The sequence below is a fragment of the Silene latifolia genome, chromosome 10 (genome assembly GCF_048544455.1).
Source record: "Silene latifolia isolate original U9 population chromosome 10, ASM4854445v1, whole genome shotgun sequence".
NCBI classification, from domain to species: domain Eukaryota; kingdom Viridiplantae; phylum Streptophyta; class Magnoliopsida; order Caryophyllales; family Caryophyllaceae; genus Silene; species Silene latifolia.
The window spans coordinates 155,723,118-155,735,817 of NC_133535.1; the positions used below are offsets into that span (position 1 = coordinate 155,723,118).

The 12,700-nt window shown below is 34.0% G+C and overlaps 1 protein-coding gene across 1 annotated transcript; it reads left to right on the plus strand.

The window, feature by feature from the left end:
- Positions 1–4,415: 4,415 nt before the first annotated feature.
- Positions 4,416–11,188, plus strand: LOC141608699 (receptor-like protein EIX2). Its single transcript, XM_074428043.1, has 4 exons — positions 4,416–4,975; positions 5,498–5,558; positions 5,662–5,736; positions 9,152–11,188. The coding sequence occupies exons 1-4, from the start codon at positions 4,416–4,418 to the stop codon at positions 11,186–11,188; spliced, it is 2,733 nt and encodes a 910-aa protein (XP_074284144.1).
- Positions 11,189–12,700: the final 1,512 nt, after the last annotated feature.

Below are 12,700 nucleotides of genomic sequence, written 5' to 3' on the forward strand. Positions count from 1 at the left end.
CGGAAAAGTCTAAAACTCCTGTTAAAAAACATTGTTTTTGGCTTTATTCATGTTTTGTTCGATGCAGAAGTCACATAATTATTCACAATGCTGATAATAGAGAATGTAGAGAATGAAACTTTAGATTAAAGTAGTTATTTTTACGTTTCATATTTTGATTAGAGACTCAGTATTTCAGTAATACTCTTGAGTAATAGCTCCACTTATCTCATATCCTCATAGGGTTTGATGATTTAAGTGAAACTACATATCGACGAAGTACTGAACATTTATTAGTTTACGATGATTTCAACATCATACTATCTGAAATATAGACGTGAGAGAGTGAAATTCAAACAATTAAAATATCAAAACTGAAATTAATTAATATTGGTTATATTATCAACATTAGGCATGTTAATGTTGATGAAATATCGAAATTGGGAAGACAGATTGTAAAAGGATTACCTTCTATAATCCTATCTGATCTCTAAATAAGCGTTATAAAGCTACCTTTCGGAAACTCCACAATTTTAAAAGAAAAAAAAGGTATTTTCTTAAAATGAAAGTTATTGAGTTTTGCTTTATTATAACGATTGCCTTATTATAATGATGATATCAATATAACTGTGGGTGTTATTTTTGCTAAAAACCCTATACTCCAACCCGACTTATTAATATCGTGGATAAGAAAAGGAATAACAATGAATCTTAAATAACTGTAACCATTAGACTTTTGAAGAAATCTAAACCTTGAGACAAAAATTTGGTGAACAATAGATTTCGTCACTCATGTCACATTCATACCAGTAAGGACTCTTATACAGATTGATCAATCATATCCCTGTATTTGTACATGCGATGATCACCTTTGCCATCTTCAAATAGTACGGAGTAATATAATGCAACCACCATAGCCATCTTCACATGATAAGAATTCCCATCAAGATTGCCGTCGAAAAATTTCAAATAGTCCCATTGGGCAAAATAGTTTCAAACCAACCCCAATTTCCTAATTATTTTGTTAATAAACACCAATTTGCCAAAAAATTCCCCAAAAAAACCTATAAAAACGGACTTAAAAGTAGTCTTAAGTTGGCTAAGATTAAGGAATTAAAAAAAAGAATGGGTGTGTTTAGACTTTTAGCCATAAAAAACATTGATTATAAAACTCAAACTAACTGGGAAAGTATGTAAATTAATAGTACTAAATTGATAAAATAAAAGATGCATAAGAAGTCCCTTACCACTCAAAAAATTAACGTCATATTCATCAATTGGCGTTCAACCTTCTGCAATTTCCTCCGTGTATGTTGTTCAATTGGAAATATCATGTCGACTGTGCAGCGTATCTTCAATGTCTATAAAAGCACCATCGAACTGAAAAATACATACGACCGTTACGAAAACTGAATACGATAAAATATACATAAAACTTATTTATTTATTAAGACTGAAAAATTATTCATGAGATAAAGGAAAAATTAGGCTTACAAATAAAGTCTAGTGAATTTATAAATACGAAAAATGTGAGTACCTCGTGTATGCAAATCTCATAGAGTGTTGATCGTATTGCGCTGCATGAAAGAAAATAAATCGCAATCATAAGTTGGTAAGTAAGATGATAAAAGTATAAATTAAAAGTTATAGACCATAGAAATTGCATTCTCAAGAAAAATAGATCATAAGGGAAAGGGGAGGGGGAATTTCAAAGAATTACATATAAAAAAAACGTATATAGTATTTGTAAACTACCGTATATTTTATATTTATATTTATACCATGAAATATAGTGTTTGTATTAGTGTAGGAATTTGCAAAGTGTACATGTATATGAATATTACTTTTGTATAAGTAATGAGATGTTTGAATCAATCAACAATTCTTGAGTTATACTCCGTATTGGGTTTATGTACTACTGTAATATTATTATCTTATTAGTTTTACAGTTTTGTAAAAGTTGGACTCTCTAAAAACGCTCGAAAAAAGCTTCCTTTATTAATATAGATATATATATATATATATATATATATATAGATTAGAAATAATTAGTTATATTACATTTATCGTGAATAATAGTTATATCTCGAGTATTTGGTATTGCTTTGTTTTATTAAAATTGTGTAGGAGTCGATTCAAGAATAAAGGGAGACCAAGTAAACCGAGACTAAAAAGGCAGATGAAAGGCGAGTTCGAGACGGGTCACATGGCAAAGAATTGAAGCAAATAGAAGAGGTCAACAGTAAACACAATCCACTGAAATTGCAATTCCAACCCAATCCCCTGATTCTTTCGCCATTTTCTCCTCCAAGCTCCATGTTTCAATTCATCTTGACAAAAGCTCCACATCAGGGCAATTATTAAACTAATAATAGTGTATTGTGTAGTATAAATAGGATAGCTTTGTGATGTGTATTGTACTCAGAACACACAAAAACAAAACAAACTATTAGAGAAAATAGAAACCCTCTTATCTTTAGGACTTCTCGTTATATTGTTTTTCAATGAATAAAGTTGGAGCCCACATCACTTTTTCCGTCTTCATCCCCTGCCTCCATACACCATCTTCTACCAAAACCCCCATAATCCCTTTTACTCTCCAACAACCACTAGATTATAATATTAGGATAAATAATTTCTCTACTCCTCCGTTCTTCAAGTTGTCGTGCCTCTGTAAATGCCGCCGCCGCACCATCGTCCTTGCTGTTGCCCATTGTTGCTTCGGCAACCTGATCTGTCATGTTGCTTTGGCAACCACCCTTGGCCTAGCCTACCGGCTCTGATACCATGTTAATAATAGAAGAGAGAGTATAATTTAATGAGGTGAATATTATTGATAAACTGATTACAATATATAGGACACTATCTTGCGGAATACTCCGAGAATATTCCTTGGTATAATATCCTAACTATAATATATTATATGATAATATATTTTCCTAATAATAATATCTCTAATATAATATTCTCTAATACAAACAATAACAGAGTTTGTGAGTCGTAGAAATATTAGTGAGTTAAGAGTGTGAGTGTTTATTTGTAATTGGTATATTTCCAATTTATTTGAGTGATAATAAAATTATTGTAAGAGTGCAATTTATTATTATCGTCTTACTCTTTTCACATAATATTTTTCATTACGCTTCCGTATAAAATACACTCGGATTCGCTACACTCTTACTCATGTTCACTTTCTAAACCTCCTACATTTACGCGAACTAGACTTGTCAGATAACTCGGTGATAAACATTTATGAGAAATGGATTCCTCCATTTCAACTAGATGTAGGGGGTGTTTGGCCAAACTTTTTGAGTGCTTTTCTAATTGTGAAAGTAGAAGCATGGCCAAACACTATAATTTAGAGAGATAAAAAACTAATTTTGAAAAGTCAGAAGTTAATAAAAAGCTACTAGAAACAGAAGCACCAAATTGATGCTTCTGCTTCTACTTCTCCAAAAAACTCTTAGGATTATGGAAACTAAAAAAAAAAACTAAAAAACAGTAGTAGGCCAAACACATCAATTTGTTAAGAAACTACTTTTACAAAAGTTAGGCCAAATAACCACAACTTTTTCAAAAAGTAGTTTATGAAAAAACTCATTCTAGAAAGTAAAAGCTATTTCACATAAATTAGGCCAAACAGCACCGTAATCAGTTTGAGATCCTGCAAGTTAGGCCCTTGGTTTCCAAAGTGGCTTCAGTCGCAAACAAATTTCTCATACCTTGACGTTTCAAATACAGGCATTTCCGACAACATTCCTGTTTCCTTTTGGAACTCATTGTCATCCAATTTTGCATGCTTGAATATGTCTTTTAATCAGTTTTACGGAACGCTCCCAAATCTGCCACATATATCAAATAATGCTTTTGCAATAGACTTAAGTTCGAATCTCTTTGAAGGCGTTGTACCATCAGGCTTTGCAAATTCAATTCTTTTATACCTTAATAATAATAGGTTTTCTAACTACTCTCATATCTTATGTCCCAAAACTAAAAGCATTTTAAAAAAGCTTGACTTGTCAAATAACTTATTTTCCGAGGAGCTTCCAGATTGTTGGATAAATTTTAGCCAACTAATTAGCCTACACTTAGAAAGTAATAAACTTTTTGGACAAATTCCGAAATCCCTTGGTACCTTGTTGTCTCTTGAGTTCTTACACCTACATAACAATAGCTTTTCTGGACCATTACCGGTTACATTTGAGAGTTTAATATCCTTAAGAATCCTAAATCTAGGATACAATTTATTTAGTGGGAACATACCTCCATGGATTGGTAATTATTTTAAAAGTCTAGGTGCTCTTATCCTCCGGAAAAACCATTTTGTTGGAGAGATACCTGGAAGTATCTGCCAACTCAGAAATCTCCGAATATTGGACCTTGCAATTAATAATCTGTCAGGTGTAATCCCCAATTGCATTAGTAATTTTACGACGATGGAGAGGACAAAAAATCCAAGCCTGGAATTTTCATCTTATGATATAATAACTCTTGATGTTGATGACGATGTTGGAACTGGAAGTGAAACAACGATTGTATCATGGAAAAGGGAGGAGGAAAGGTTCAAAGACACGTTTAGGTTTGTTAAATATATTGATCTTTCATGTAACGAGTTGAGGGGGGAAATTCCAGACCGAATATCTGTTCTTAATGGATTAGAATCCCTCAACTTATCAAAGAACAAATTGAGTGGCAACATTCCATTTGAAATTGGTAACCTTACGGCTTTAGAGCTTCTTGATTTGTCAAATAACGATCTTACTGGAGAAATTCCTATAAGCCTCGCCAAAGTGACTTATATCGGAACTTTGGATGTGTCAAACAGTAACTTGTCCGGACAAATTCCAGTAAGCACTCAACTACAAAGCTTTGATGCTTCACAATATGCAGGAAACCCGAGACTTTGTGGTGCGCCACTTCCAAGTTGTTCAGAAGATCGAGCTCCTACTAGTAGTGTTCAAAACAAGGATGACTACACTATTTTTTTCCTCGGACTGTACATAAGTGTGGTGCTTGGGTTTATTGTCGGATTTCGGGGAGTCTGTGGAACTTTATTTATCAAAACATCTTGGAGGCATGCCTATTTCAGATTCCTTGATCACATCAAAGACAAGATCACGTGAATAAGTTGCGGAGATTACAGCCAAGGGTTCATATTTCATACTCCGTAGTTGTATGATATGTACCTTTTATATTTTAAATCTGTATCGGTAATGATCATACCAATATTAAGAACAAAGGATCGTACAAATAAACCTGAGTGGTATTTCTACGCTCGTTCAGTGACTGTACATTGTGTAACAACAGAGAGGTATGTCGACAAAAGTAATATGTAGTCCATATATGGTTTTCTGAATTTCTCATGAGCGACGTTTGTTAATTATATACTTTCATCAACTTGCTTAAGAGTTCGAGTTATGTGTTCGCATCTTCGAGACCAATGTTTGATAGTTTCCTAAATCCCTACAAGTAAGCGGTTTTAACCATAATTGTTGGGTTTTTGCCTTGATTCTGTTAGTCGCTGCTTCGAACGACTATGCCTCTCCCTAGCAGTTATGCTTATGATACCGTCTGAATCTGTAATCTGAAAACTCCTTACATATCAATAACTCTCTCCCTTCTGTCTTGTGAGCTACTTCTATACGCTAATGCGAATTGCAGTATGTTTGATTCTTTGGCCAGTTGGAAGAAGAAAACAACTCATATTTAGCTTTTAGTGGCATTGTGGCAAGGAAGACTGGAAGACTTGTCTGTGAAGTATGAACATAACAGTCTATTTGATTCTTTGGATGTTTGAGTCTTAGTCTTTGGACGTAATTCTACGCATGATGCATGTAGAATGTAGATGTTTATCTTAACGCTAACCATACATGAAGAATTGTCTATGAAAGAGTTGTAGAGGACCCACTTGAATGGTCGTGGACTTAAATTTTGTCAAGTCTTGGTCATGACTCGTTCGCAGTGATCCTTATATATGGGAAATGTTTATAAAAAATACATTGTATTTGATAAAAGGATTATTGTCCAACTATATTGAAATTATTATAAAAAAAGTTTTTTTAAATAATTTAATTATAAATTGTTATAAATTGGGGAAAAGGTTGTGTAAAGGCTAATTTTTTTTTTTTGCCAGAAGTACTTAAATTAAAGGGAAAGAGAGAAGTTCAAATACATCAAGGGGGCGGGTCGGAGGAAAGTGGCGTACTAGTCAAAACAAAGTCTAAATTACAAAAGTCCAATACAAATAAAGGGGCATGCGCCCAAATAAAGCTTCCATTACATGAGCTAGTGTCTTTAATGGTGAATTTAGCAATGGCGTCCGCGTCCGTGTAAAGGCTAATTAACTGAGGGTAATATTGGTATTCCGCGTAAATCGTTAATTAAAGAGTCGGAAAATATGAAAACGAGTCTCGGGTCAAATATATGGTGGTGATTGGGGAGTATACATGAAAGTATGGAGGTTATTTGTAAAAATCAAAATACATGGTGTTTATTTGTAAAAATACGCAAATACAAGGTGGTTATTTGTAATTTTTTCTACATATAAGACATAAAAGATAGTCATTTGAGATCTTGTTTAAATTGTCTTACCGGGTATATTATTATGAATATCAAATTTTTATAATCATATCATATCAATCAATCAATACTATATATTAAATCTAGAAATCAAGGGACTTCAATGTAAATATGTAATTAAAGAAATTTATACAAATTAATTATACTCTATAGTTTTAAATCAATAGCACCGTGTGATGGACCCGATTAAGGGATCTTAATGCAAATATTATATAGTTTGGATTAAAATTAAATTATATAGAAGCTTGGTAATTTTCCTAAACATGTCTGTTTTCTTAAAATAAAATAATTAATTAAGATAGTCAGTTTCCTTAAAATAAAATAATTAATTAAGCTTGGTGATCCAGCTTATTACACAATGGGCTACTCCTCCCGTTGTCAATTGGTTTTGGGATGGAACCTCCTTGGACTTATAAAATGGACACTCTCTCCTCCTCGATGGACGCAGCCCAGGCCCATATGCGATCTAATATAAGTAGATCAAATTGAGTGTGCAATATCAAGTTACAAATCAAAGTTATTCGTAAAATATAAAAGGTAATCAATTGACTTGACACGCCAAAATAGAATAGATAAACAAATGACCAAAACGGAGGGAGTATCATTCTTTTCTAACGTGATAATCTATTATTCATTCAATTAATGTGAAAGAATTGCATTCCTTTTTACTAACCTATATATATATATATATATATATCAAGAACAGACAACTTACATGCCATAATTGAAAGAAACAATGGGAGATGCATAAGTGCATAACAGATTAATTAACAGTGTACAATTCACCTAAGCAAGTAAGCAACTACGCTGTAACAGTTTATCATGTTACGACGTCACATTATTTTACGTGTCAATGGGCGATAATGTACATAGAGGTGGTCAGGTCTGGTCAGATAGGGTCATTTCGAATCATATTTATTTTAAAAAAAATCACCATATTCCGGTCTCTTCTATTTATATTAAAGTCCCTTGTTCAGGTCCATCACACAATGCTATTGATTTAAAATTATATAGTATACTTAATTTATATATATTTATTTAATTACATTGAAATCCCTTAATTTCTGAAATTAATATATATAGTATAGTATTGATTACAAGGCAATTTGCATGTAATACCCTTCCGTTTCTCTTAATCTAAACTTTGTCAAATTAATTACACCATCATAAAATGTTATAAACTGAATAGTCTTTCGAGATAATAAAAGATCCTCTTAATCTAGTACTCCCTCTTATTCACTATATTCTTCCCCTTTACTTTTTACCCAAGAAATAAGGAAGTGAATTTGGACCACACAAAATACACTACCCCACTTGCCATTGAATTTGAACCACATAAATCAACCCAAAAAAGGAAATAGGGAAGAAAACTCGAATAACCGAATAAGGAAATAGGGAAGAAAACCCTGAATAGGAGGGAGTAATATATGGCCCGTATGTATGCTTGATTCTTTAGATTTTAGTGTTTAGGCTTATAGTGGCAAGGAAGACTTGTCTATGAACAAAACATCGATGTTTGAGTCTTTGTCTTTTGACGTAATTCTTAAGTCGTGTACTTGAACTGATGGTCGTCGGATGGCTAATCAGTGACAAATATGATTTGGTCAGTTTGGAAAGCACAGCCAAGCCAAGCCACACACAAGTAGATGTTTATCTTAATGCAAATTAATTAAACCATGAAGAATTGTCTATGAAAGTGTTGTACAGGACTTGATTGTCTTAAGTCTTGGTCTTCGACGGTGATGTTTATCAGTTTATGGAAAATGTTTGTGTACAAGTTATGTTATTTAATTACAATATTTCATTATTCTGGACCACAGTACACTAGTCTACATAAATATATCCCTAGTGCAGTCTAGCAGATTGCAAAATCAAAACTAATTAATTATTCAAGTAATTCATCCACCACAAAATGAAAGCATTCTATAACCTTGTCCTCTTTGTACTTACATACCATGTACTACTGTCCCCTTGTATATGTCACCCAAACCTCGGTCATAACCGTACAAATAACATCCAATGTATTAACAGGGAGAGGGAAGCCCTGCTCCATTTCAAACATGGTATCACATACGATTATTGTGGGCTGCTCGATTCTTGGGGAGCCCACACTGACTGCTGCCAATGGTTTGGGGTGCTCTGTAGTGACCTAACTGGTCATGTCGTCAAGCTCAGTTTAGCAGGACCGTGTCTACAAGGTGCAGTGAGTCCTTTCCTAGGTGAGTTAACGCATTTGACACATTTGAACCTAAACAATAATCAGTTTGATGGGGAAATACCTCATCATTTGGGCAATCTTTCTAAATTAGCAACTTTAGATCTAAGTAATTCTTTTCTTAACGACCAAAAAAATTTAATGTGGATTTCTCGCCTAAATTTGTTGAGATACCTTGATTTAAGTGGTACGAATCTTACTTTAGTAAAGAATTGGATGACAATTGTTAACAATTTACCTTCATTACGTATTCTCTTTATGAGTTCTTGTGGACTTTCCCCCGATATTCCATCATCACCGAGATATGTTAATTCATCGGCCACTCTCCATTCCATCGATCTTTCTTATAATAACTTCAATGACAACTCAATATTTCAGTGGTTATTCGATTTGCCTAGTATCACTACACAACTTGTATATCTTGATCTTTCTTGGAATCAATTTCATGTTTCCATCCCAAGCGAGTTCGGGAATTTACACTCCCTTTCGTATCTCTCCCTTTCTCAAAATGCATTTCAAGGGAGTGTTAATAAAATCACTAGTGAGTTATCCAACTTGGAACAGCTCTACTTGGGGGGTAATAACTTCAATGATGAGCTAGCAGATGTTATCCAATCTTTTGTTAATTGTGGCAACAAGAAACTAATAATACTAGAACTGAGCGTAAATAGTTTTTGGGGTGCAGTTCCTAATAGTATTAGCTCATTTTCCTCGTTGAGGAAATTATACCTTGGCCATAACAATCTTAGAGGCAAGCTTAGTCAAGGTATAGGACAACTTACCAAGCTTGAAATATTGGATGTTTCCTCCAACTCTTTGGAAGGTACTCTTACCCATGCTCACTTTGATAAGCTTTTAAGATTACGCGAACTAGATTTGTCTGATAACTTGAGATTGGTAATAAACACGACTGTGGATTGGATACCTCCATTTAAGCTAGATATAATCCTACTGAGATCATGTAAGTTAGGACCACGATTTCCAAAGTGGCTGCAGTTACAAACAAATTTCTCATTCTTTGATATCTCAAATACAGGCATTTCTGACACTATTCCTTTTTCCTTCTGGAACTCGTTCTCATCTAATCTTCAAAACTTGGATATGTCTTTCAATCAATTTTATGGGATGCTCCCAAATCTGAAGTTACAAACAAATTTCTCAGTAATAGACTTGAGTTCAAATCTGTTTGAAGGTGTTATACCATCAGGCTTTGCAAACACAAGGTATTTATACCTTAATGATAATAGGTTTTCTAACTGCTCTAATATCTTATGTCCCAATATCAAAAGTAATTTACAACAGCTTGACTTGTCAAATAACTTATTTTCTGAGGAGCTTCCGGATTGTTGGATGAATTTTAGTCAACTATTAAGCCTACACTTGGAAAATAATGAATTATGGGGACGTATTCCCAACTCCATTGGTAGCTTGCTCGATCTTATGTACCTTGACCTGCGTAACAATAGATTTTCAGGACTGTTTCCGTCCGCATTTAAGAATTGTACGTCCTTGGTTATGTTAAATCTAGGATATAATTTATTTAGTGGGAATATACCTCCATGGATTGGTAATGCTTATCAAAATGTAAATTTTCTTATCCTCCGAAAAAACCATTTTTGGGGAGAAATACCTAGAAGTATGTGCAAACTCAACCGACTCCAAATATTAGACCTTGCAATTAATCACCTCTGTGGTGTAATTCCTAATTGCTTTGGTAATTTTACGACAATGGAGGAAGAAAATCAAATGTTGCCTTGTATAAAAGGTTTTCCCTGTCCTCTTAGCTATAGAGGTGAAGCATCGACTATTTCATGGAAAAAGGAGGAGCAGAAATTCAAAGAAACGATTAGGTTCGTTAAATATATTGATCTTTCGGGTAATGAGTTGAGGGGGGAAATTCCGTATAGAATATCAACTCTTTATGGACTCGAATCCTTGGATTTATCAAACAACAAACTGAGTGGTAACATTCCCTTTGAAATTGGAAACCTTACGGCTTTAGAGCTTCTTGATCTGTCAAATAATAATCTTACTGGAGAAATACCTGCAAGCCTTGCCAAAGTGACTACTCTCGATGTCATGAATGTGTCGAACAATAAATTATCCGGGGAAATTCCAGTTAGCACTCAGTTGCAGAGCTTTAATGCTTCATCATATGCCGGAAACGAGGGGCTTTGTGGTGCACCTCTCCCAAGTTGTTCGAAAGATCGAGAGCCTTCCAATGTACCCAGCGGACATAATACGAGTGTTCGAAACAAGGATGACGACTTTGTTTTTTTCCTTGGATTGTACATAAGTGTGGTGCTTGGGTTTATCATCGGATTTTGGGGAGTTTGTGGCACTTTGGTTATCAAAACATCCTGGAGATATGCCTATTTCCGGCTCCTTGACAACATCAAAGACAGGATCATGTGAATAAGTTATGGCGGAGATTATAGCCAAGGGTCAGAGGAAACCTCATATTTCATAATAATTGTATGATATGTAACCGTTAAATTTCAAATTTGTATTAAAAAAGATCATACTAATTATGAATGTTAAATTGTTAGATTTCATAATTTGTATTGAAAAGTATCTGAAGAATCCCAATTTGATTAAGCTAGTGTTGATGATGCCTTAAGACAAATTAATCTCATTTGTTATTTAATTGTGTGCCTCTTAAGTTTAACCATGTAGCATGAAGCTCCAATTGTCAATTCAAGGTTATCAAGAATGTCATCATGAAGATCAAAGATGAAGATTGTCATTAGTGCTAAAGTCATGTGTTGTAAGGTGATCGTTTAACACGAATTTACGTTTAGGTGCAAAAACAACAGTTGAGTCAACAGTCAATTAAGGCTCGTCTTTGAAAGAAATATTTCGAAAATATTTGAATCTTTGTTAAAATGCTTTCAATGTTCACAAATGTTTTCTGGAATTATTTTGAAGTCTTTTAAAGAATATAGAGCTTTCAATGACTTGCTAAGGAGTTTGCTTGCACAATAAGACACTTACTATAAATGGGTTGTTTGCTTTTACATTTATGAAAATGTTTATGGTTTCCATAAACACAACCATTTATGCTTGTTTCTTGTTGAAAAACCCAGCCTATTTTTGTGTGTGTCCACAATCTGATTTCTTGCAATCTTAGGCACCGATTTCTTGAGGAAGAATACTCAGTTGCTTGTAGAGAAATTCGGATGGCTTGTGCATGTTGCCCAAGCAAACTACTTGCATTATTTTAATCACTTGTGCTTATGAGTGTAAGATATTTTAATGTAAAGTATACTACTTGAACATTATAAATAGCTTGCTTAATTCATTTTTACAAGTGTGCAACAAACGAGTTTTAAACTGAAAAAGACTTAAACTTTCAATCGAGTAAATTAACTTTGCAAAACCGTTTATCATTTCAAAATCTTTGAATCTTTTGCAAGTTTGTTTATTTATCTTTTGAGTCTTTTACTTGAGTTTGTTGTTGCACCTAGTCGTTTTAGTCGTGTTCAAGGATCCCGTGTTTTGTACTTAAACTTTATCTCCTCCGTTCAATTGAGTGAACAACATTGAGATAAGTGGTGTTGTAACAAACGGGTAGAACCAAAGTCTTAGGATAGAGTTATCCTTAAGCATGAAGTCTTTTGGCGGAGTAGCCCAAAGCAAAAGTCTTATTGCGGAGTAGCTTTAAGCAAGGGGTCTTTCGACGGAGTAGCCCAAAGCAAAAGTCTTGGAAGCAGAGTAGCTTTTAAGCATTAGCAACCGGAGTAGGTTGGGGAGTTGTTTTATTATTCGGGGTGGTCTTAGTTTGTATGAGTTTACTTCTGAGACGTTTAATAAAATAGCGCTGGTCGTAGGTCGCGGAGTAGTGACCGAACCAGTTTTTAAAAACATCGTTAGTCGTGTCTATTTCGTTTTATTTCCGTTGCACACTCTACTCACGTTTTTATCTAC

Excerpts from the sequence above, each read along its gene's own strand:
- LOC141608699 (XM_074428043.1), top strand. The coding sequence starts at position 4,416 with ATGGAGAGGACAAAAAATCCAAGCCTGGAATTTTCATCTTATGATATA. Across the intron at positions 4,976-5,497 it reads ACTATTTTTTTCCTCGGACT|TCGCTGCTTCGAACGACTAT; the intron begins GTACATAAGTGT and ends TGATTCTGTTAG. Across the intron at positions 5,737-9,151 it reads CTGGAAGACTTGTCTGTGAA|TGGTTATTCGATTTGCCTAG; the intron begins GTATGAACATAA and ends TCAATATTTCAG.